The sequence below is a fragment of the Odocoileus virginianus genome, chromosome 10 (genome assembly GCF_023699985.2).
Source record: "Odocoileus virginianus isolate 20LAN1187 ecotype Illinois chromosome 10, Ovbor_1.2, whole genome shotgun sequence".
In the NCBI taxonomy this organism is placed as follows: domain Eukaryota; kingdom Metazoa; phylum Chordata; class Mammalia; order Artiodactyla; family Cervidae; genus Odocoileus; species Odocoileus virginianus.
The window spans coordinates 29,315,289-29,339,614 of record NC_069683.1 but is presented as its reverse complement, the minus strand read 5'-3'; the positions used below and the strand labels follow the sequence as shown (position 1 = coordinate 29,339,614).

Sequence of the window (24,326 nt, the reverse complement as noted above, 5' to 3'; positions counted from 1 at the left end):
AGAAGAGGAAGCAGACACGAGTGAGTTAGGCATTCACGAAATGTTTGCCCACAAGGGGAGTACAGAACAGCCTCCTCCACCCAGCGCCCTGAGTAGACACTCAGTAACCATCTGCAAGACTGAAACGACAAGGACACAGCCTCGGTCCCTGGGAAAAAAAAACTGGGGGAGAGGACACTGAAACAGTTCTGGAAGGGTTGAAGCTGCTGACAAGCCCGGAACACTCGTCACTCCCACCCCAAGCCCAGATCGCGGCGAACACGCCACGCACGGCCCGGTTCTCGCTCTCCTGGGAACAGAATCACCACCTTCCTCTCCCCCTTGTCGGAGGGGCGGGGCAGGAACCGGGAAGAGAAAGGCAGGACCGTTCAATGCTTAATTTCTTGTTTTCCCCTGGGGTGGGGTGGCTATTGCGACTTCTTTTCGGTCGCCCGGTGGGAAAAGCGAGCCAAATCTTAAGGCGAGGCTGGTAACAAACGTCCTGTAAATCGGCAAATGCGCGAGGGTGGCAACAAGCGAGAGGGAGGCTCAAACCTGGTGCAGACTAAACAATCACACAAACACAAGGCTCTGCAAAGCTGCAGGGGCTACCCCACCTCCCCTCGGTGCAGCCCCGGAGAAAGCACTTTGCAGAGAGCAGCACTGCCATGCGCGCTCGTTCACACACACACACACGCACGCACACTCAAAACTCTTGTGAAATGTCTAGGGTTGGGGGGGGGGGGGGGTGGTCTCCTGTGCGGTGGAGGGGACGAGCCACGGCCGCCCCTCCACCGCGAAGGCACCAAACACTCGCGCCCCCCTCCAGGAACCGGCGGCAAGTGAGTGACAAGCCCGAGACGACGGCGGTCACGGCCCCCTGAGCAAAGGGGGAGGGGGCGCCGCGATCGCCCCAGCCGCGTTCCTTGTACGCATCCCCGCCCAAAACCTCAAAGACCCCCAGCTGCATCCTCACCTTCCTCGGCGGCGGCTGCATGATGCTGAAGGGACATCAATCCTCCTCCCACGGCGGCGTAAGTGAGGAGAGGGCCGCCCCGGGAGCGGGCGTGTGCTTGTGTGTGTGTGTGTGTAAGAGCCTGAGAACGAGGACTCGCTCGGGAAGCTGCAAGGCCGGCGGGTGGCAGGAGAACCCGGGTCGGAGGGTGAGTGTGAAGAGAAGGAGGAGGAGCCCCGGCAAGGCCTGAGCTCGGGCGGCCCGGGGGGTGTGTGAGGCAAGGAGGCGGAGACCGCGAGGGGGCGGGGGCCTGGCTGCGGGGGCGCAGGGTCTCCCAGCACCTCTGAAACAGCAACCTTGTCGTCCCGTCCCCTGCCCTCCGCGCCTCCCCACCCGCCGCCGGCTCCGCGGTTCCTCACACGCGGCCCTCCCACCCCCACTAAGGCAGCCCGACCCTCTCTGCCCGGCCCCGGGAGGTGGTAGGCGGCACCGCGCTCTGTGCTTCGGTTCCTCCACTCAGGCCGCGGGAATTTCCGGCCTCAACGCGCAGCGCAGCGCCCCACTCCGGCGGCGGAGGGGACAGCTTAGGCCACAGCAGGGCTCGAGGGGCCGGGCCAGGCTTCTGGGAGGGAGCGCGGCCGCGGCTTGGGGCTCCGTATCGCGGCGGGGAACGGAGGGAGCTAACGGATCGGTCGGCGAATGAGAGGGGTAACTACGCTATCGCAGCACGGAAATCCGCCCCCCCGTTCTCTCCGAGAATGGCACGTTCCAAACGCCTCCTGTCCTCCCTCCCCCACAGTGGGAGCCAGCCGGGGGCTTCCCGCGCGCTTTCCCGCCTGCCTGCCGCGGTGCGCGCCTCCGGCGGGGGCGCGCACGTGAGCGGGAGAAGGCTCTGCGCCGACGCACGCGCGTAAGCTGCCGTCTTCTGACGCCCACTCGTGTGTGTGGTGTGTCTGAGTGTGTGTTAGTTACAATGTGGCGGGGCGGGGTGGCGGGGAGCAGGCACCATGCCTATTTGCGGGAGTAGCAGAGTGCCTTTTTTGCTTCATGGTCCTCCAACACCCCTACCGTCTCGTGCAGATGAGGTGGCGGGCCAAGGCACCTAGGAGCGAGCGTGGACAAGTCCTTTCGCAGCGGCCCCGGGTGCCTGGCTTGGGTGAGGGCGAGGGGGAATAGTTGCCCTGCAAAGAAAAATCTGTCGTCTGCTACAGGGCGTCCAAGTCAAAGAGCGTGAGGTCGTTAAGGCCAGGACCCACCCTATCCCCCATTTCACAGATGAAAGGCCAGAGGAGTGGAGACTTTATGAAGGTTACAAGCAGGAGTAGAATCTCTGAGTAACTAAGTGTTCTCCAGGGTTCAGAGAAACAGGTGCAGATAATCAAGAGGAAAAGTAAAGAAGGCTCCAGGGGCAGTGGAGGAAGCTCTTGAATGAGAGTTAGGACCTCTAGGTGCCAGCCCACTCTGGGTGCCAGTCCATTCTGCCTGCGCCTAGCTGTTTGGGTGAGCTCAGGCTTCCTCATCTCCCAACGAGGATGCTCTGGTCTGCTCCCCGGACTCCGTCTTCCTCCTCTATCCAGACCATCTGGGTGTAGAGATATCAGCCTCCCTTGAAGTCCTTAGAAAAATGAAAAACACCTCTCTTCCAGAGTCATAGGATGTGTGGAGGGTGAATTCGAATGCCCCAGTTTATCAAAAGTTGGGGTCTCAAACACCTGTTCTCAGAAGCGGGGTCAGGCAAAAGAGGAAAGTGAGTGAAGCCTGGAGAGACCCAAATAACTTGACCAAAGCCTCTTGGCCAGCTATTAGGAAGATGGAACAACCTAGATTGTTTACATTGTTAGCCTAGATTCTTGAATATGAAGTTGATAGAATCAGAGCTATGCTTGAGTCAGATTAACCTGTATAGGAATTGGAAGACTAGGCTTGCTATTTCTGGTTTCCTTGAGGTCATTCAAAAGTGAACCCTTTATCAGAGTCCTCAATTAGTATCTGGGAAGGCCTGGGGCAAGGGGACAAGTGGGTGGAGGCCCGGCTCCCTGGCCTCTGTGGGGCTGGCAGCTAGTGCTTAGGGTGGAGGTAGCAGGCTGGGCTTTAGTCTCAGTTCCACCAGCAGTTCATTGTGAGGCCTTGACCTAGTCAGTTCATCTCTTTCAACCTGTATTTCCTCACTTGTAAAATGGGCATCTAAAACCAGCTTCACAGGCTCGTTATATTAAATAAAATCTCTCCTACCACAGGGCCTCTCATATAGTGTTTAATACATGCTGGTTGATTCATCATTTATCCAAAAAGTATTTGCTAAGGTCCTGCTTTGTGCCAAGCCTTGGACCAGACACTGGGGACACAAGGGTGAACAAAGAAGAATCAGCCTGGGCCTTCACCGTGGCTGAGTTCCAGACTGACCATTCCATGAATGACACTGGGCTAGTGGGGAGAAAGGGGTAACTGCTTGCCCAAATGCAGTGTCCTGCACACAAAAGGTTACAACTAGCCTGGTCCAGAAATTATCCTCCCTTCACCTCTCTTTATTGGAAGTGAGCACTAGGCATATAAAAGTGCTGGATGTTGGGAACTTTGGGATCCAGTCTCTATCACTGGTCTGCTAAGCCTTCTCTAGGCCTTGATCCACAATTGTAGAGTAAGGTAAGTGAATGAGCCTGGAACCTAGTAAGCTCTTCACAGCTGAAGTCAAACCCTGGGACTTGACTTTATGGATTGAGGAGGGTACCCTCCACCTGATTTGCCCTGATTCTGAAGCCAGGAATGGCACTGACTTTCTGGAATGATTTCCTTTGCAGGTGTTGTAAGAAGCTAAGAGGCAACACCAGATGGGCTTACTTGCTAACTGCTTTCTCAAAAGTGTGGTTTCTTTTAAAATGTATTTAATATTTACCAAGTGCCTTTTCCCAACCCCAGACTTTTATATTACTTTTCCAAGCTAACCTTCACTATCATCCTCTGAGAGAGTGTTGTTTTCTTCATTTTACAAATGAGGAACCAGAGGCTCGGTGAAGATAAGTGACTTGCCCTGAAGTGATGGATTTGGGACCAGAACTCAGTTCTCCTGTTTGCCACTCAGTTGTGTCTGACTCTCTGTGACGCTATGGACTGTAGCCCGCCAGGCTCCTCTGTCCATAGGATTTCCCAGGCAGGAATACTGGAGTGGGTAACCATTTCCTTCTCCAGATGATCTTCCCGACCCAGGCATCAAACTCCCATCTCGTGCGTTGGCAGGTGGATTCTTTACCACTGCACTGCCTGAGGTTGCCTCTATGAGAAGTGTTCAAGAAATTGGGAGAGTTCACCCAAGAAAAAAAGCAGATTTGGGAGGGTACAATCCATATGTTCCAGACTCCACAGGGATAGAGAAAGAGATTTCTATAACATGTAAGCCTGACTAAAATGTCCCCTTTGAACCAGGCCGGGGACTTCCAGAGCCTTGCTCCTGCAATGCAGGCAAGCACTTTGTTACAGTCAGATCTCTTGAGATTCTTTGGGGGAAATGCCACAGAACTTTCCTGTGGCCCTGGAGACAGAACTGGTACAGGTCTCAGCTGCATCTAAAGGAGGTTTTCCAGGCAGAGTGGCCCCTGGAGGAAGTGAGCTCCTCTGTCCCTGTGACTGTGCAACCAGGTGCTGGCTCCCTTCCATCAAGGAGGCCACAGATGGGATTCTTACCCTGGGAAGGAATTAATAATAGCTACCATTTATTTTGCCTCTTCCATGTTTCAAGCTCTGAACTAAGCATATTATTTTCATTGCTTCTAACCCTCACAACAACCCCTAGCGATACATATGACCCATTGCACAGATTTCACAAACTGAGGCCCAGAAGTAAAATGACCTACCCAAGGTCACACAGTTAGGACAGGAGAGCCAGGCCTGGCCCCTGACTACCTCTGGCTCTGAAGCTGTGCTTTCCCTTGAGCATAGTCTCCTGGAAGGAGTGTGATTCTAAATTTAAGTCAGAGCCAGAACTGAAAGTTGGCCTGGTACAGATATAAGAGTGGGCATTGAAAGGTGAGCTATTCTAGTATTCCACAGGCCTCCCAGGAGAAACCTCAGGTAAAGTATGCAGCAGCACTTGAGCATGGCTAGCATGGAACAGCACCCTATCTCACCCACCCCAGCACCCCAGAATGTACACCCACAACAGGTTGGTACTCCATTCAAGGCTTTCTCCAGAGAAGGTGGCCACCATCCCATCTTCCCATTATCACCAAGGCACCCCTTCCTGTAGTGGGGATTCAAAGCCCCCTCTACACCCTTCCCTGCTTTGTTGTTATCCCCCACTCACATTGTTGCAGACTGCTCAGTACTACCTGTCTGCCCATCCAGATGCCAGCTATTTCGTGCCTGAGCCCCGCGCCCTGCCCCTGCAAGCTGACCTGGGGATGCTGTTGCAGACAATGCTGTCTGTGACCTCCACCCCCATTCACCTCTCTTCTACCCTAGTCACCTTTACCCCTCTGTCTCCAGCTCACACACACACACTGGTTTTTGCTCCTGCCTGAGGCATCTCTCATACAGGCCTCTGTCAAGCCTGATGTAGAAATGAGCCTGTCTCCTCCACAGCTCTCAGACAGAGAATCACAGCCCACTGGAGTGAGGCTTCAAAATCAGTAGCCACAAGAAGAGTGCAGAGGCTTCCTAGGGCACAAAGTGAGTCTGTGGCAAAACTAGATCTTAGATTCCATCCAGCATCAATAAGTCTCTTATTTTGGGCTCAGTTGTGAGCAGCTATCCGGGGTATACTCCAGGCCCTGTACTCCAGCAGCCCGCAATCTCAACATATGAACCAAAGGTATAGCAGTAAAGTCAGGACGTGCAGGTCAGCCCAGGAGAGTCAGGTAGCAGGGATTTAAGGCCAGGGGTGACTCCCTGCAAGGCAGGCACTGGGGTAGGGAATTACGTGCTCTGTCAGTGCCCCTGTCAAGGAGTATTACAGCTCGGGATGGAGGCGAGGAGACAGTGCCAAAGCTATAATAGGAGCTAACCATCACATGATTTTGACATCAAGAGGCAGGAAGCCACAGATCTAGTCCTATCTCTACCACGCACTTGCTGAGTGTGACCTTTGGCACATTGCAGATTCTGTCCTGTGTTCCTCCTCGAAAGGGTGGGTGCAGGTCAAATGAAATAACAGGTACATGATCTGTAAAGGGCTGGGTAGCTATGTAAGCGAGTGACTACCCAACCTGGGATACATTCACGAAGGCTGAATAACTGCCATGTGGGCTGCTGACAAGGGCTTCCCACTGGGAACTGCACTTTGATTACCATTCTGTGAAGCTGGACCAATGGGTAAAACAGGCTTGGGTGGACAGCACAGGGATTTGGGGTCAGCAAACCTGGGTCAGATGTCCAGCTCCTCCCCTGTCCAGCTTTGGATTCTTGACCACATCCTAAAACCTTTTTTAAACCAAGTTCCCTTGTCTATAAAAGGAGAATAATGATTTTTTGCAGGGTTGTGATGGGAATTAAATGGGAATGTTTATGTAAAATGCCTACAACATACTGGCCTACAAATATGAGTTTCCAATGTGCGTGCATGTGTTTTCCTTCAGCTTCCCTGCATTTTCATTCTGGTTTTGTCTGCAAGTTTAAAAAAATAATAATAGAACACAAAAAGAGGAATTCCCATGGGAGGAGGTTGAGCCCAGCTACAGTCTTGGTGACTCACCGTGAGGACCCGGGAAGTCCCTGCCCTCCCTCAGCCTTCATTTCCTCTTCTGTGACACTGGGGCTTCCCAGCCTGGAAGGCATGGGATGCTACCCATCTGGGAGCCTCTTCCACGGAGAAGACCCTCCAGGCTGAGCTGGGGGTTGGGGAGTCAGGCAGGGACCAGGGGAGAGAGTTGTTATGGGGGAGGGACAGCTCTATAACCACCGTGCACTGACCTGCGGTGGGAGCAGACCCTATTCATCTTAGGAAGCCTGCTGATTACTTTCCCACAGCTTGCCTAGTTAATGCCAAAACAGAACATGCTTGCCTGCTCCCTGCTGGTGGGGTGGTAGGCCAAAATGAGTGTCCTGGAAGGCTGACAGAGGCCCTGGCATCCTGCCTTCTCCCTGGGCACCAACCCTTTGCCTGTCTGCAACACATCCATCCACACACCAACGTACTGTGGCATGGGTGAGCTGAGCACCGCTCTCAACCAAAGTTGGCCCAGTGTATGGAGAGAAGCTTCCCCAGGACCTGTACTCCCTCTCTGGTTTTCAGCCCTCCTAAATGGACAGCTCCAATCCCTAAAGCCATCTGTCTTCCTGGTCCAGCCTTGGCCCCACGATGGGATCTAATTCTTGCCGTGTTGCTGTAGGCAGTGTGCGTGGCATCAGAATGTTGGGAGCTGCTGTCAGTTGCTATGAGAGGGAATTCCCTGGCTCAGGAAAGCTCTTCCAGTGGAAGGGAGCAGGTGGTGAGTCTCCCTGAAGAGACAGACACGCCAACACTGTAGTCAGAGCCAATCCTGGGGTAAGAAGCGTCAAATCCGCCACCCCTGCCTTCTCTGATACTTATCTACACTGGGCACAGTAATCATAATAGCTCACACTTCATAATAGCTACTATGTGTCAGCACGTCACCTAAATAATTAATGTAATTCTCACAACAACTTTGAAGTAGGTAATATTATTGGCCACGTTTTACCCTGCAGTCGCTAAGGGTAATGCAAACTAAGATTTGTACCTTGTTAATCAAGGCTCCAGGGTCTGTGCTCTTAAACTGATACACAAATCTGCCACCAGAAGATGGTGTTTCCTATCAAACCCAGTTCCAAATTTGGAATCTGGCAAGATGCTTGCCCTAGTATCCTGGAATCTAAGTGTTTTTCTCAGACTTGCCTCAGCTGAGAATCACCTAAGGGTGCTTGTTTAAAACACAATACCTTCATCTCCTCCCCTGAGGATTCAGAAATCTTTGTGTGGGAAGAGAGGCCTGACATGCAGAAATTGCCCATAAATATTTGTTAGATGAATGAATGCCCTTGCCTTGTCTGAGCCTATGCCCATCTCTAAAATGAGGTTACAGTTACCCACCCAGCCTCATCTCAAAGTATGGCTGTGTGTTGAGCCGCTCTGTATATCTGCACAAGCTTTGCTTGGGTGTGAGGAGTTGTTTACAAGCACATTGGCCTGGCCCCTCACGATAGCTATAATAATAACAGCTAACATTTCTTACACACTGATGGAGTACCAGGCACAGCCCTGAGGGCTTTGACTATATTAACTCATTGATTCTCACAACACCAATTATCCTGACTTTAAGGATGAGAAGGGCTTCCCTGATAGCTCAGTTGGTAGAGTACACCTGCAATGCACGAGACCTGGGTTCGAACCCTGGGTTGGGAAGATCCCCTGGAGAAAGGAAAGGCTACCCACTCCAGTATTCTGGCCTGGAGAATTCCATGGACTCTATAGTCCATGGGGTCGCAAAGAGTCAAACACGACTTAGTGACTTTCAGTTCACTAAGGATGGGAAAACAGGTTCGGAGAGGTTAAGTAACTTCCCCTTGATCACACAGTTAGAAGCAAGATCGCAACTCTGGTATCCAGATGATTAACAACTCTGTCGTAGTCTCTGGCCTCACCCAACCTCTTCTCTTGAAAACTGGGCTGCCAAACTTTCAAACTTTTAGAGTAAGTATAGTATCCAGGGAGGAGAGAATGAAAAATTGAATTAATAGGAGCTACAGATGGAGAAACAAGATCAAGAATTGCTTCACTATTGTTTGAGCATGAGTAAGAAATTCCAAAGCTAGCTGTGCTAGCTCCAAGTGGGGAAGCTGCCTCTGTCTAAAAGAGGGGACTCAGAAGGCTGAACCGGAAGTGGGCTTTGATGCATGGGAGGTGGACATTCCCAGGAGAGGAACAGTGAGAGAGAGCAAAAACCGTGGGCTGGATGGGCCTGAGCCATGTTTAGGAACCGCCTGAGTAGTGAATCCTGGGAAATTAGTCTGCCGAGGTGAACTGTGGTCTTCCATGGGTGTCCCACTTTGATGTTTGCTCTAAATTTTGAAAAGTGTTGGGCTTACCTGGTGGTCCAGTGGTTAGGAATCTGCCTGCCAACGCAGGGGACACAAGTTCAATCCCGTGCAGTAAGATCCATGCCATGAGGCAACTAAGCCACCCTCTAGTGCCCACGGGCCACAACTACTGAGCCTGCATGCTGTAACTAGGGAAGCCCGCATACTTAGAGTCCATGCTATGCAACTAGAGAAGCCACTGCAATGAGAAGACCCAGCCCGGCCAAAAATAAATAAAATTTAAAATGATTTTTTTTGGAAAAGTGATACCGCTTTAGGGTGTTTCTCACACTCTGTAATAAGCATGTGCATTCCCTATCTCACCCATCCTATCAGTGCTCCCCATCCCCATAGATCTCTGGAAGGAGGTTTTATTTGTCAGTGTGTTCCCAGCACTTAGGACAGGGAATCCTGGATGGATGGATGGATCTGAAAGCCTGAAGAACCTGAGGCTTACCAGCAGTGGAGTGTTCAGTGTAGGCAGCCAGATATTAGAATAGAAGGCCCAGTACAGCTCCCTAAGGAAGGGTGTTGCCTGAGGGCCTAGTCAGGCATGTCATCTGTTTTTGTTGAGCCCTCTGTCCTCACAAGGTACACTGAGTAGTGACTTCACTGCTCCTCCCCACAGGGGGAGACTTGTGAGTGCATGGACCGCAAAGGAGACAGAGGGTAGGTCTGAGGACAAGGCACCTTGGGCTGGGTCTCACTAACTCCATTGCTTTCCTCCCTGTATGTTGGGCATTCAGCTTGGGGTCATGGCTAAGAGCCTGGGTTAAGTTCTAAGTCAGACTGTGCTGTGCTTAGTCACTCAGTTGTGTCCGACAGACACTTTTCGACCTCATGGGCTGTGGCCCACCAGGCTCCTCCGTCCAAAATTCAAACCGAATTTTGTTAGACTAACTGGTTTGAATTTTGGCTCTACTGCTTTCTAGCTATGTGGTCTTCACTGTATAATCTGGATACTATTTATCTCACATTGGCCCTGTGACCTGGGGCCCAGCACTCTCTCTCTCTCTCTCAGGCATGGTGTATGTTGGCATGGTATTAGGGAATCACTGTGGATGGTGACTGCAGCCATGAAATTAAAAGATGCTTGCTCTCTGGAAGAAAAGCAATGACAAACCTAAACAGTGTGTTAAAAAGCAGAGACATTATTTTACCTACAAATGTCCATATAGTCAAAGCTATAGTTTTTCCAGTAGCCATGTATGGATGTGAGAGCTGGACAAAAAAAAGGCTGAGCGCCAAAGAATCCATGCCTTCAAACTGTGGTGCTAGATAAGACTCTTGAGAGTTCCTTGGACTGCAAGGAGATCAAATCAATCAGTCCTAAAGGAAATCAACCCTGAATGTTCATTGGAAGGACTGATGCTGAAGCTGAAGCTCCAATATTTTGGCCACCTGATGCAGAGAACCGACTCGTTGGAAAAGACCCTGATGCTAGGAAAGATCAAAGGCAGGAGGAGAAGGGGACAACAGAGGATGAGATGGTTGGGTGGCATTGCTGACTCAATGGACATGAGTTTGAGTAGACTCTGGGAGATGATGATGGACAGGGAAGCGTGGCATGCTGTAGTCCATGGGGTCGCAAAGAGTCAGACACAACTGAGTGACTGAACAACAAAAGTCTTGTTCAGGCTTCAGAGACTGAGGAAGCAGAGCAGGCCTCTGACCTTGCTTCTCACCTGCCTGGACACTGTCCTGACTACCTGCCTACTGTGAATACCTGCCACCTGGCACCACAGATTAGATAGGGGACAGATCTTGGAATTGTTGAGCCCCTGGAGGGGTTCTGGCCACCCATGCTGGGCTTAACAACATTCCAAGATTTGGAAAACAAAACAAATAGCACTATAAGAAAGATTAACATAAACCAGAGCTGCAGTTTGCTCTGATGATGATATCAGTTTGCAGCCTGGGATTATAAGGGGGAACCCCCAAACTACAGTTTTGAAGTCTCACTCATGGAGTAGACGCGCTGCCCGGGACTTTTCCCAAACTGGGACTCCAGATTGCTGTTACACGGGACTTCTCAGCACTGTTTGAATATGGATGTCGGTCAAAACCCAATTTGGTGATGTATGTACTATTACTCTCCTTTAGTTTTCTATTTCTCTTTCCTTTTAATGATTGTTTATTGGAAGTAAAATAGATAATTCTCTATTAGATATTGATTCTCTTTTTTTTAGTGACTGTATACTGAAAGTAAGATAGATAATTCTCTATTAAATATTGGAATTGTTTACTTGTGTATGACAAGTGGTTTCTTTTGTTAACAAATCCTTTGAACCTGAAACAAAAGTTAAAAGTTTCAGCAAAACACATGGTTACGCTTGAGACCCTTGTGGCTCTGTTATTCTCCAAGCCCCCAGACAGTGCTTTCTAGATGATAGCAATAGGAAGGTAAACATGAAGTTTGGCCCTTTCTTTCTAGGGCAGTAAGGAAAGCCTTCTCCAACCCAGCACTGATCACAGAGAAATGACTGGGTCAAAGCCATAGGGATCATCCAGATATTCCATCTGGGTGACAATTTTTCATGCATCTCTGGAGATGGTTATCCTCTATTTGCACCCTGACCCCGACCCTCAGCCCTGCAAGAGGTTGATCCCTGTGGGCTGCATCACAAGGCACCCTTGCTAACTGGCTTCTACTTGGGTTTTTATGATGAGAAATGACAGGAGACCAGAGGGTGAGAGAAGAGAGAGGTTGGGCTTTCCCCCTTTGCTCCCTCCCTTCTTTGCTGCCTCCCCTCCGACCTCCTTGATCCCATTTCTTCTTGGCAGGCCTACCTCTCACTGGGCTCCAGTGATGGGACTCCTGTCCCTCCTTTCAGCCCTAGCCTCTGAGTGGGTGCCTCACCATTTTTCATTTGTTCCATTCACCAGCCCACATCTCAATACAGCAGTCCCTTCATTAAGTCCCTTCTGTTGAACCCTTAGAGGTGAATTGCTTCTTGCTAGCCTCCTGACTATTGTACTATTATAAGTGTAATAAATCAGACAAAGACAAATACCAAATGATATCACTTATACGTGGAAACTAGAATCTAGAAAATATAACAAACTCATAAAAATAACAGAAAAGGAACACTCACAGATGTAGAGAGCAAACCAGTGGGGAGAGAGGAGGGGGAGAGGCAATGTATGGATGGATAGGCATAATACAAACTGTTATGTATAAAATAAGCTACAAGGTTGGAATATAGCCAATATTTTATAATAACTATAAATGAAGTATAACCTTTAAAATTGTGAATCACTATATTGTATACCTGTAACTTACATCATATTGTATATCAACAATACTTCAATCTTTTTTTTTTTTTAAAGAGAGACTACAAAAAAGAATACGGGACCCTCCACCAAGACCTGCCTATTTGACTCAGTCAGGCCGAGATTTTCTCCAGAACAAAGACCCACCCAGCGTGGCCTATGAACAGCCCTCCCATGCACTTGCTCTAGGACAAACAAGTGTGATGTGGCTTCTTTGAGGGCCCCGGGGTCTGATTATGACTGTCACTCTCTAAATGCACTCTTGTGGGAAGAGTCAGATGAGAGAGGGGCTTTTGCTGCAAGGTAACAGTGACTGGAGTAGTGAACCAAGGCCACAGAACAAGACATGCCTCAAGGCAGGGCATGGCCAGGCCACCGCTCAGGCAGGGTGGGAAGTCAGGAACCTGCTCTGACCAGAGAAGGCTCCCTGGAGGGCCTGGCAGGGCCTGATGGGGAATCACAGGATGCTGGAAAGGCATGGAGGAGAGGGACAAAAAGCTTATCTCAAGAGACATCTGAGCAAAGGCTTGGCAAAAGGAAGTGAGATCTCTGAGGGGCAGGGACCTGGAGGGCTGCACAGTGTCAGTGGCAGGTGCCTCTCTGCCTCCTTGGACGTGGCACCTAACGCTGCCCTAGCCTGGAACAGGGCTCCCGCCCCAGGACAAGTCTCCCACATTCCCTCACAAGCTCTCGCACCTTCCTCAGGATTGGGCTGCCAATCAGCCAAACCCTTTCACTTCCCTTGCTAAGCACACCTGCCCAGACCGCAGCTGTAACAGGGCCCAAGTTTCAGTTCTCATTTCCTCCATACCTCTGTAGTCTCCTAAAAAGTTTCAATTTCTCAACAGGGGTTGGGTCTGACAGTGACCTAATACTCTCAATGTTCTGTCACTGCCTCCTTGCCTCTCCCCCAACCCAGCTGTCTCCTATCCTCTGCCCTCCTGTGGCTCAAGACTCTTCTGAGGCTCCTCCTATCCTCCAGATGAAGCCCAGGCTTCTTAATGTGATTTTCTAGGCCTTTCACCACATGACCCCTGCTGACCTACTGGGCCTCACTTCTCACTCTCACCATTTTATGTGCCTTTTGTTCCAAACACATTTATACACACCTCTCCAGACCTCATCATGTTCTTTTAGCAACTTGACATTTCTGAACTTGCTGTTCCCTCCACCTTCCCTCCCCTTTCCCTCCTCTTCTCTGCCTGATAAACTCATATTCATCCTCAAAACTTCTACTCAAAATCCCTGCTCCTGGAAAACCTTCCTCCTTCTCCCAGATCATAATTAATCTTCCTGCCTCTAGGTCTCCGTGGCCATGTTAAGATCTTGATGCCAGCACTAAGCAACTGAGCACAAGCTGACTAGATTTCTATTTAGTTGTGTCTTTTTCTGAACTCCTCTTACTTTCAAGTCTCTGGTGCAGTGGGACTGCTTTTTAGCTCTGTGACCTTGGGCAGGCTAAGTGACCTCTGTCACTTAACCCGCTCTGGAGCTCTCCCTGAGCCCCAGGCTGGATTAGGTGCTCTCTGTTGATAGCTTTTTAGCACCCACTAGGCTGTGAATATCTCCCTGTTCTCCAGGGACCTCTGTCTCCCACCCACACCCCCACCAGCATGGGCCCCAGCTCTGAACAAGAGAACACACTTATGCTCTCACCTGTTGCTGTCCCATGGGCTTTCAGGGTGGAAGCTGCCAGGTGCCCAGACAGTTTTACTTCCCTCCTGGCTGCAGAACGCTGAGAGCAACTGTCAGACCTCAGGCACTTCCGTTTCACTCAGAGTCAGGCTTCCTTTTCACCCCTTCCCTAGGCAGCAAGCCGACCATGGGCTGCGGGCTCTATGCCAGCTCCTGGCAATTTTCTTTTTTCTGGGGGCCCAGCCCAGACAGTTTTGGTGGTGGGCTCCCCCTAAGGACAGTCTCCACACTTGGGGATTTGTGGCAGGAAAGCCAGATTACCCAAAATCCCAGAGATTGGAGTCTTGACCTTATTTGACCTGTATAGTTGTGTAGTGAACAGCCTCACATGAGGGAACTCCTGCAGAATTATAAACACTCAGAGCCCTTGATGGAGCCTGTCTGTTTTACAGGTGGGGACCATGCATGCATTCTAAGTCGCTCCAATCATGTCCAACTCTTTGCAGCTTCTCCAGGCAAGAATACTGGAGTGGTATCCATTCTCTCTAGGGGGTCTTCCTGACCCAGGGATCAAACCTGTGACTCTTACGTCTCCTGCATTGCAGGCAGGTTCTTTACCACTAGCACCGCCTGGGAAGCCCCATGAGACTGAGGTCCAAAAGAGATTTCCACAGAGAAGAAGCAGTGACATACCCAGGGCATTGATTTTAGGAGGCCTGATCTGAACTAAAAGGGATTCCCAGGTGGTGCTAGTGGTAAAGAACATGCTTGCTAATGCAGGACACTTAAGGGACGCGAGTTTGATCCCTGGGTTGGGAAGATCCCCTGGAGGAAGAAAGGACAACCCACTCCAGTGTTCTTTCCTGGAGAATCCTATGGACAGAGGAGCCTCGCAGGCTACAGTCCACAGGGTTGCAGTCAGACATGACTGAGTGACTTAGCCCAACCTGAACTAAATAGTCCCAATCTGTGTTGCTCGTATGTGTTTTTGCCTGTCTAATGTTTTGTTCTTCTGTCTGCCTTTCACTGCCCCCATCAGATGGTGTTGCTTCTCTGCTGCCTGGGTAAGTGCCCACCCACTTGACCACAACAGCAACTTCTCACCCCCAAGCTGGCTACCAGTTAACCTTTAAACTGTCTACAACCAGGTTGCCAAGGGTGTAAAATTAATGTCTAAGATACAAGTAAACAGGCTCAGATCAAGGGCTTGAAAAACATCTTTGGTTTATTCAGGGACCTTTTATACTTAAGACTCTGGCTTCTATAGCCTTCCCTCAGCAGAGAGAAGTCCAAGCTCAATAATGGGGTTTGGGAATATATTCTCACAACTCTTTACCAGTCCTCACTGGTCATACTTAAATTAACCCTCCTGTGCCTCTCGAAGGAAGACAACTGCTTGGTAACTTAGTTTCATCCCCAAGGTTGGTGGTGGTGGTTTAGTTGCTAAGTCGTGTCCAACTCTTGCGACCCCATGGACTATAGCTTGCCAGGCTCCTCTGTCCATGGGATTTCCCAGGCAAGAATACTGGAGTAGGTTGCCATTTCCTTCTCCAGGGGATCTTTCTGACCCAGGAATTGAACCTGGGTCCCCTGCACTGCAGGCAGATTCTTTACCAACTGAGCTAAGGCTGGGAGAGTCATTAAAGATGAGGCAATTCAACCCCATGTCAGATTCAGAAATCATTGCCTCCATTTATTTTTTTCTCTCCACAACCTTTTCTGTACTCACACTGGATCTAGTGCTTGTGGCTCAGCTGGTAAAGAATCTGCCTGCAATGTGGGAGACCTCAGTTCAATCCCTGGGTTGGGAAGATTCCCTGGAGAAGGGAAAGGCTAGCCACTCCATCTTTCTGGCCTGGAGAATTCCGTGGACTGTATAGTCCTGGAGAAGTCCATGGACTGTATAGTCCTATAGTCCTTGGGGTCACAGAGAGTCAGACACGACTTTCACTTTCACTTTCATAATGAGATCCAACAAGGTCTTGTCTTCAGGGAACTCAGCACATAGTGAGGAGAGAGACAAACATGTAAAGAGTTCTACAGTGGAATGCATCATGTGCATGGATGACCAGCTTTCTCAGGGAAGAAATTGCTTCTTAGGGATCTTCACAGATAAATTAACCAATCAGAGAAGTGAGAGCAGGGCTGCAAGCAGCTTTCTGTATTCCTACCTACCATTCTTGCCTGCTCTCAAGGTCCTTCCAAAATCAGACTCCCACACTTCTACACAACCCTTCGCCTTTCCCTCAGGCTTTATTCACATGTCGTTGGTCAACAAGTTTCCCATGACCTTCGTTTGTGAAAACTCTATTAGGCCCTGGGGACTTATGGCCTTAAGGAGCCCCCAGTCTGGTGGGGGATGGATGCATGGAGAGACAATGACCACACAGTGTGGATTTGGTCTGAGGGAGGGAGGCAGAACTGGGGAACCAGCAAAGGCACCTGAGCCATTCTGACAGGTTAAAGAAGACATTCTGCAGGTGGGATCTCCTTTGATTCTCCTAATATTCCTCTAACATATCTCCATTGTATAGGTGATAAGACGGAGGCCCAGAAAAGCTCAATTCTCTGCCTAAGTTCATGCAGTTAGTAGGCAGGGGGATGGAGCAAGTGTGTTCACTCCTGGGTACCCAACTGCAGAGTCAGAGAGTGGCATCTCTGGAAGAGTGGGGTCTGGGGATGGGGGTGGGACAAGAGATAGGATGTTCAGAGACACCCAGGGAGGCGTAGAAGCTGAGAACCTAGAGCTGGATGGAACCAGCCAGATATGCCATCTCTCCCCACACACAGTGGAGCAAAGGAGAAGACAGGAATACCTAATGGGCCATCAGTTTATGGCTTTGGGAGAGCAGAGCTGGCTCAGACCCTGGACATCATCTCTTCCAGTGCCCATTAATCAGAGACTCATTCAGAGCAATTAATGAGGACATACAGCGTCACAATAGAATGGGAAAGACTAGAGATCTCTTCAAGAAAATTAGAGATACCAAGGGAATATTTCATGCAAAGATGGGCTCAATAAAGGACAGAAATGGTATAGACATAACAGAAGCAGAAGATATTAAGAAGAGGTGACAATCATACACAGAAGAACTATACAAAAAAGATCTTCACAACCCAGATAATCACGATGGTGTGATCACCTACCTAGAGCCAGACATCCTGGAATGCAAAGTCAAGTGGGCCTTAGGAAGCATCACTACAAACAAAGCTAGTGGAGGTGTTAGAATTCCAGCTGAGCTATTTCAAATCCTAAAAGATGATGCTGTGAAAGTACTGCACTCACTGTGCCAGCAAATTTGGAAAAGTCAGCAGTGGCCACAGGACTGGAAAGGGCCAGTTTTCATTCCAATCCCAAAGAAAGGCAATGCCAAAGAATGCTCAAACTACTGCACAATTTCACTCACCTCACATGCTAGTAAAGTAATGCTCAAAATTCTCCAAGCCAGGCTTCAGCAATACATGAACCATGAACTTCCAGATATTCAAGCTGGATTTAGAAAAGGCAGAGAAACCAGAGATCAAATTGCCAACATCCATTGGATCATAGAAAAAGCAAGAGAGTTCCAGAAAAATATCTACTTCTGCTTTATTGACTAGGCCAAAGCCTTTACTGTGTGGATCACCACAAACTGTGGAAAATTCTGAAAGAGATGGGAATACCAGACCACCTGACCTGCCTCCTGAGAAATCTTTATGTAGGTCAAGAAGCAACAGTTAGAACTGCACATGGAAAAACAGACTGGTTCCAAATAGGGAGAGGAGTACATCAAGGCTGCTTATTTAACTTATATGCAGAGTACATCAGGAGAAACGCTGGGCTGGATGAAGCATAAGCTGGAATCAAGATTGCCGGGAGAAATATCAATAACCTCCGATATGCAGATGACAACACCCTTACGGCAGAAAGTGAAGAACTAAAAAGCCTCTTGATGAAAGTGAAAGAGGAGAGTGAAAAAGTTGGCTTAAACTCAACATTCAGAAAACTAAGGTGATGACATCCAGTCTCATCACTTCATGGCAAATAGATGGGGAAACAGTAGAAACAGTGGCAGACTTTATTTGGGGGGGGCTTCAAAATCACTGCAGAAGGTGACTGCAGCCATGAAATGAAAAGACACTTACTCCTTGGGAAAAAAGTTATGACCAACCTAGACAGCATATTAAAAAGCAGAGACATTACTTTACCAACAAAGGTCCATCTAGTCAAAACTGTGGTTTTTTCCAGTAGCCATGTACGGATGTGAGAGTTGGACTATAAAGAAAGCTGAATGCCGAAGAATTGATGCTTTTGAACTGTGGTGTTGGAGAAGACTCTTGAGAGTCCCTTGGACTGCAAGGAGATCCAACCAGTCCATCCTAAAGGAGATCAGTCCTGAATATTCATTGGAAGGACTGATGTTGAAGCTGAAGCTCCAATACTTTGGCCACCTGATGTGAAGAACTGACTCCTTTGAAAAGACCCTGATGCTGGGAAAGATTGAAGGCAAGAGGAGAAGGGGTCGACAGAGGATGAGATGGTTGGATGGCATCACCGACTCAATGGACATGAGTCTGAGTAAACCCTGGGAGTTGGTGATGGACAGGGAAGCCTGGCATGCTGCAGTCCATGGGGTCGCAGAGTCGGACGTGACTGAGCAACTGAACTGAACTGAACAGCATCACAGGGGCTGACCCTGGATTAGAACCCAGAGGCTCTAGTCCCTGGTCCAGGGCTCTGTGCACAGCCCTAGCTGCCACTATGGCATTTAATCCAATCTACACTTACTGACATGTGCTCCAGATTGGACACTCTTCCAGGCACCATGGGGATCACAGGGATCCTCCGCATCGCTGCTGGCAGGAGCTTACAGCTGGAATGGGGAAGTCAGATCCAGCTTTCAGACCTGGACCTCAGGCAGCAAGTGGGAAGTGGGCAGCAGGCATGAACAGGGTGCTGGTGTTGTGACACACAGTACTCTAACATAGTGACTAGCATCATGACTGATAACATTTTAGCAGGACATGTCAGAATTTTAGGAACTCCATATAACTTGTAGAATATTTATATTAGTGATATTTACCATATAATATAACCTAAGAAGATTCATTACTCATTTGATAATACTTCCCACATAATTTGACCTACCAAATGAACCTAATTATTTTAATATCTCTCTTTGAGTTGTTTCAGAAGCCCTCTGAAGTTAGCCAGAGTATAGTATTAGCCAGAGTATAGTATCAGCACCCAGACAGCCAAGATTTTGGCAGCACTGGGGAGTGAATTGGGGAGGACCTTAGTATTCCAAAGAGCCCTGGGCAAGTCTTCAGACCTCAGTTCTCCTGTCTGTTCTCAGAAGGGACTGGAGTCAACAATCTCTGAGCTCTCTCAGTTCAGGCCATCAGGCCTCTACCCTTGCCTGCCTTTCAAGGGTTTGGAGGAGGGCCTGAGCTAAGCTTCTGGTAGACTGGGTGGTGGGAGGCAGAGGAAGTGGCTTGAGCCAGCCCAATTGCCCATGTCAGGGCTGACCTATTACCAGCAGGGAAATCACAGAGTCAGCGCTCAGACATCTGGGAGGCTTTGGGCAGCCGGGGTATTTTTAGAAGGCTACAGGCAGACATGCCCGGAATCCTGGGCGTTCCTGAGCCAAAGAAGCTGGGAGGCCCACAGAGGGTGAAAAAAAAGAGGTGGCCCTAGTCCTGGCTCCTGACTTCACTGAGGTCAGCTGGCCTTCCGTTTCTCCAGGACCAGGCCTATTGTGCTCTAGCTCTGGGTCCCCTGACTTCACACTGATCCGCTTCCTTCTCCCACCCCCTGCACTGGAAGCATGGAGTCCTAACCACTGAACTACCAGGGAAGTCCCGCTATAACACTTTGAGATCACTTTGGGGGACCTTGGAGGGATCTGTTGATTTCCCAGGGCTGACACAAGGAAGCAAACTCTGGATTATAACTAAAGGATGATTATCAGTTTTTTCTAGAGCCATGCCTTTCCCTCTTGGATTGTTTCTGAAAGATGACATCTCAGAATTGGAGCAAAAGGTAAGATGATCTTTTTAGCTCTGGACCTATCTCAACTACCAGAAAAGCTGCCCAGTTTTCAGCAGCAGCTCTAACAAACAGATGCTCCTGCCTCCTTCCCCCTACCCTTTCCCCACTAATCTCTTCACTTCATTGAATTACAGGCAGAGATCGAAGCCCAGAAAAGGGCATGTCCAGCCCAGGATCCCTCATCAAGGAAGGACTCTGACTTCTGTCGGGAACCTGCAGATTCCCATGTGGTCAAACCACAGGAAGGACACTCCCAGGACTGCCTGTCACAGGGAGAAGGCTGAGAGACTTGGGCATGCAGCAGAGGGCAGGAGTCCAGCCCCACACTGTGCCCTATCACAGTGGACTCTGCAGTGTAGATCTGTCTGCTCACCTCTCCAGGACTGTCTGTCCTTCCAGCTCATTTCTCAAACAGGGTTGCTAGCCTCAGTCATGAGTGTCTGCAAAATCTTTACCTGAATTTCAGAATGTTATACAGTCACTTTAATTAATGGACTAAACAAGGACTTCCCTGGTGGTCCAGTGGGTAAAAGTTCACCATGCAGTGCACAGGACTTGAGTTCAGTCCCTGGTTGGGGAACTAAGGTCCCACGTGCCACGGGGCAACTAAGCCTGAGCACAGCAACTACTGAGTCTGCAAGCCACAACTAGAGAGTCCGTGTGCCACAACAAAAGATCCCGAATGACACAACAAAGACCCTGTGTCACAACTAAAATGCATGCGTGTGTGCTAAGTTGCTTCAGTTGTGTTTGACTCTTTGCATCCCTATGGACCATAGACCACCAGGCTTCTCTGTCCATGGGATTCTCCAAGCAAGAATACTGGAGTGGGTTGCCATGCCCTCCTCTACCTGATCTTCCCAACCCAGGGGTCAAACACGCATCTCTTACATCTCCTGCATTGGGAGGTGGGTTCTTTACTACCACTAGCACCACTTGGGAAGCCCACAACTAAGATGCAGCCAAATAAATAAATCAATATTTTTAAAAATAATAATAACCTAAACAAATTGATGGGCTTCCCAGATGGCTCAGTGGTAAAGAATCTACCTGCAATGCAGGAGACCTGTGTTCAAGCCCGGGGTCGGGAAGATCCCCTGGAGGAGGAAATGGCAACTCGCTTCAGTATTCTTGCCTGGGAAATCCCATGGATAGAGGAGGCTGGCAGGCTACAGTCCATGGGGTTGTGAAAGAGTTGGATATGGCTTAGCAACTAAACAACAACAACAACAAACAAATTGACAGGAGAGTATCCTGGCTTGGCTGGAATGCAGAACATCTTATAAAACAAGCATCTGCCTCCTGCACTGAGAAAGAAAAACTGAGTGGAGGAATCAGGCTCCCTGACTTCAGACTATGCTATAAAGCTAGTCATCAAAACAGTGTGGTGTGTGTGCCAGTCACTCAGTCATGTCCGACTGTTTGTGACCCTATGGATTATAATATAGCTCACCAGGCTCCTCTGCCTCTGTCCATGGGGATTCTCCAAGCAAGAATACTGGAGTGGGTTGCCATGCCCTCCTCTAGCAAACAGTATGGTACTGGCACAAAAATAGACATACAGATCAATGGAACAGGATAGAAAACCTAGAAATAAGTTCATGCACCTATGGTTAATGAATCTATGACAAAAGAGGCAAGATCGCACAATTGGAAAGACAGTCTCTTCAATAATGGTGCTGGGAAAACTGGACAGCTACATGTGAAAAAAAAATTAAATTAGATCATTCTTTAACTACAGTCACAAAAATAAGCTCAAAATGGATTAAAGATCTAAATGTGAGACTGGACACTATGAAACTCCTAGAGGAAAACACAGGCAGAACACTCTGATATAAATTGCAGCAATATCTTTTCTATCCAGCTCTCAGAATAGTGGAAATAAAAACAAAAATAGACAAATGGGACCTGCTTAAGCTCAAAAGTTTTTGCACAGCAAAGGAAACAACAAAATGAAAAGACACAGAGAATGGGAGAAAATATTTGCAAATGATGTGATCAATATGGGATTAATCTCCAAAATTTATAAACAGCTCATGATGCTTAACAGCATCAAAACAACTCACTCAAAAAATGGGCAGAAGATCTAAATAGACATTTGTCCAAAGAAGACATACAAATGGCCAATAGGCACATGAAAAGACGTTCAATATCGCTAATTATTAAAAGAATACAAATCAAAACTAAAATGAGATAGCACCTCACACCAGCCAGAATGGCTGTCATTAAAAAAATTCACAAACAATAAATGCTGGAGAGGATATGAAGAGAAGGGAACACTCCAATATTGTTAGTGGGAATGTAAATTGATACAGCTACTATGGAGAACAGTATGGAGGTTCCTTAAAAAAAAAAAAAAAAACTAAAAATAGAGCTACCATATACCCTGCAATCCCACTCCTGAGCATATATCCAGAAAAAAGCATGATCCGAAAAGATACATGCACCCCAGTGTTCATTGCAGCACTGTTAACAACAGCCAAGACATGGAAGTAGCCTAAATGTCCATCAAAAGAGGAGTGGATAAAGAAGATGTGGTACAGAATGTTACTCAGCCATTAAAAAGAATGAGATGATGCCATTTGCAGCAACATGAATGAACCTAGAGAGTGTTATACTGAGTGAAGTAAGTCAGACAGAGAAGTATCGTAAGTCAGACATGACATCCTTTACATGTGGAATCTAAAAGGAAATGATACAAATGAACTTATTTACAAAGCAGAAACAGACTCAAAGACTTCCAGAATAAACGATAGTTGCCTGTACACTGCTGTAGTTAAAATGGAGAATCAATAAAGACCTACTCTATACCACACGGAACTCTGCTCAATGTTATGCGGCAGCCTAGATAAGAGAGTCTTTTAGGGGAGAGTGAATACATGTATATGTATGGCTGAGTCCCTTTGCTGTCCGCCTGAAACTATTCACAACATTCTTTGTTAATCGACTATGAAAGTGAAAGTGTTAGTAGCTCAGTCATGTCTAACTCTGTGATCCTATGGACTACAGCCCACCAGGTTCCTCTGCCCATGGAATTTTGCAGGCAAGAATACTGGAGTGGATAGCCATTCTCTTCTCCAGGAGATCTTCCTGACCCAGGAATCAAACCCACAGACCCACAGCTCCTGCATTGCAAGCAGATTCTTTACTGTCTGAGCCTCAAGGAAAGCCCTAATCAACTGTACCCTAACACAAAATAAAAAGTTTTAAAAATAATAATAAAATAAATTAATCAGCAAAAACAAAATAAAGAAACAAACCAAAAAATCATGCATTCGTGCCCTTGTCTGGGTTTATCAGCAAACTGGCTCCAAAGAATCCCGCAAGGCCACACTGAACTTCAGTACAGTGTCTCAAGCTAACATAAGGTTGAGACTCACTGCACTAGCTAAAAGGCTTATTTCCTTCCTGCAGGATTCTGGGCAGAGAAAGAAGGTGCTCAGTAGGGTTCAGAAGATCCAGGTTCTAATCTTGTTTCTGTTCCTAGCTCACTGAATAACTGTGGACAACTCCCTCCCCACATCTATATCGGGTCTAAGCTTCTTTATTAATCAAAATAGTTAATTTGTGTTAGACAATTCCCATGTCCCCTTCTGGCTGACATGATAGGGTTCCAAATCATGATGAACTACAACCTTATCCCCACCCACCCTTGACCCCCCCACCCCACACAGGCCATCCCAACCCCATCTCTGAGGCCAGTGCTGCACCAGGTTGGTAGGTGGAAACAGAGGCAGAGAAGTGGAGCCTGGGGTAGGGGGAGAGGGGGTATCAGGTGGAGATAAAGGAAACATCCTGAGGGAGTTTGGAAGTTATCAGGAAGAAAGCGACCAGGCCAAATAGAGCTCTCACAACCAGCCAGGCTGTCAGCTAAGACCTACCCTGGAAGGCCTGGAGGCTCCTCCCAGGGTGGTGGGATTCCACATCCTGGGCTCCTGAGAGGTCTGGGCACCTTGCCCTCACCTGTGTAAGACTCCCCTCTAAAAAGCTGGCTTAAAACTCAACATTCAAAAAACTAAGATCATAGCATCCGGTCCCATCACTTCATGGTAAATAGATGGGGAAACAATGGAAACAGTGACAGACTTCATTTTCTTGGGCTCCAAAATCACTGAAGATGGTGACTGCAGCCATGAAAGACACTTGCTCCTTGGAAGAAGAGCTATGACCAACTTAGACAGCATATTAAAAAGCAGAGATATTACTTTGCTGACAAAGGCTCATCTAGTCAAAGCTATGGTTTTTCCAGTAGTCATGTATGGATGTGAGAATTGGACCATAAAGAAAGCTGAGCACCAAAGAACTGATGCTTTTGAACTGTGGTGTTGGAGAAGACTCTTGAGAGTCCCTTGGACTGCAAGGAGATCAAACCAGTCTGTCCTAAAGGAAATCAGTCCTGAATATTCATTGGAAGGACCGATGCTGAAA

The 24,326-nt window shown here is 48.5% G+C and overlaps 1 protein-coding gene and 1 long non-coding RNA gene across 5 annotated transcripts in view; one reads left to right on the top strand and one right to left on the bottom strand.

The window, feature by feature from the left end:
* Positions 1 to 1,292, bottom strand: part of FCHSD2 (FCH and double SH3 domains 2) — a 247,863-nt gene extending 246,571 nt beyond the window's left edge. For all 4 annotated transcript variants that reach the window (XM_020902752.2, XM_020902754.2, XM_070473282.1 and 1 more), the window contains exon 1: positions 956 to 1,292. In XM_020902752.2, the coding sequence (XP_020758411.1) occupies positions 956 to 976 (21 nt within the window). In that variant the 5' untranslated portion in view covers positions 977 to 1,292. The remainder of the gene's footprint in view (positions 1 to 955) is intronic.
* Positions 114 to 23,168, top strand: LOC139037124 (uncharacterized). The gene is made up of 3 exons (XR_011489944.1): positions 114 to 1,013; positions 19,819 to 19,889; positions 20,033 to 23,168. It is a non-coding gene; the product is annotated as an uncharacterized lncRNA (long non-coding RNA).
* Positions 23,169 to 24,326: the final 1,158 nt, after the last annotated feature.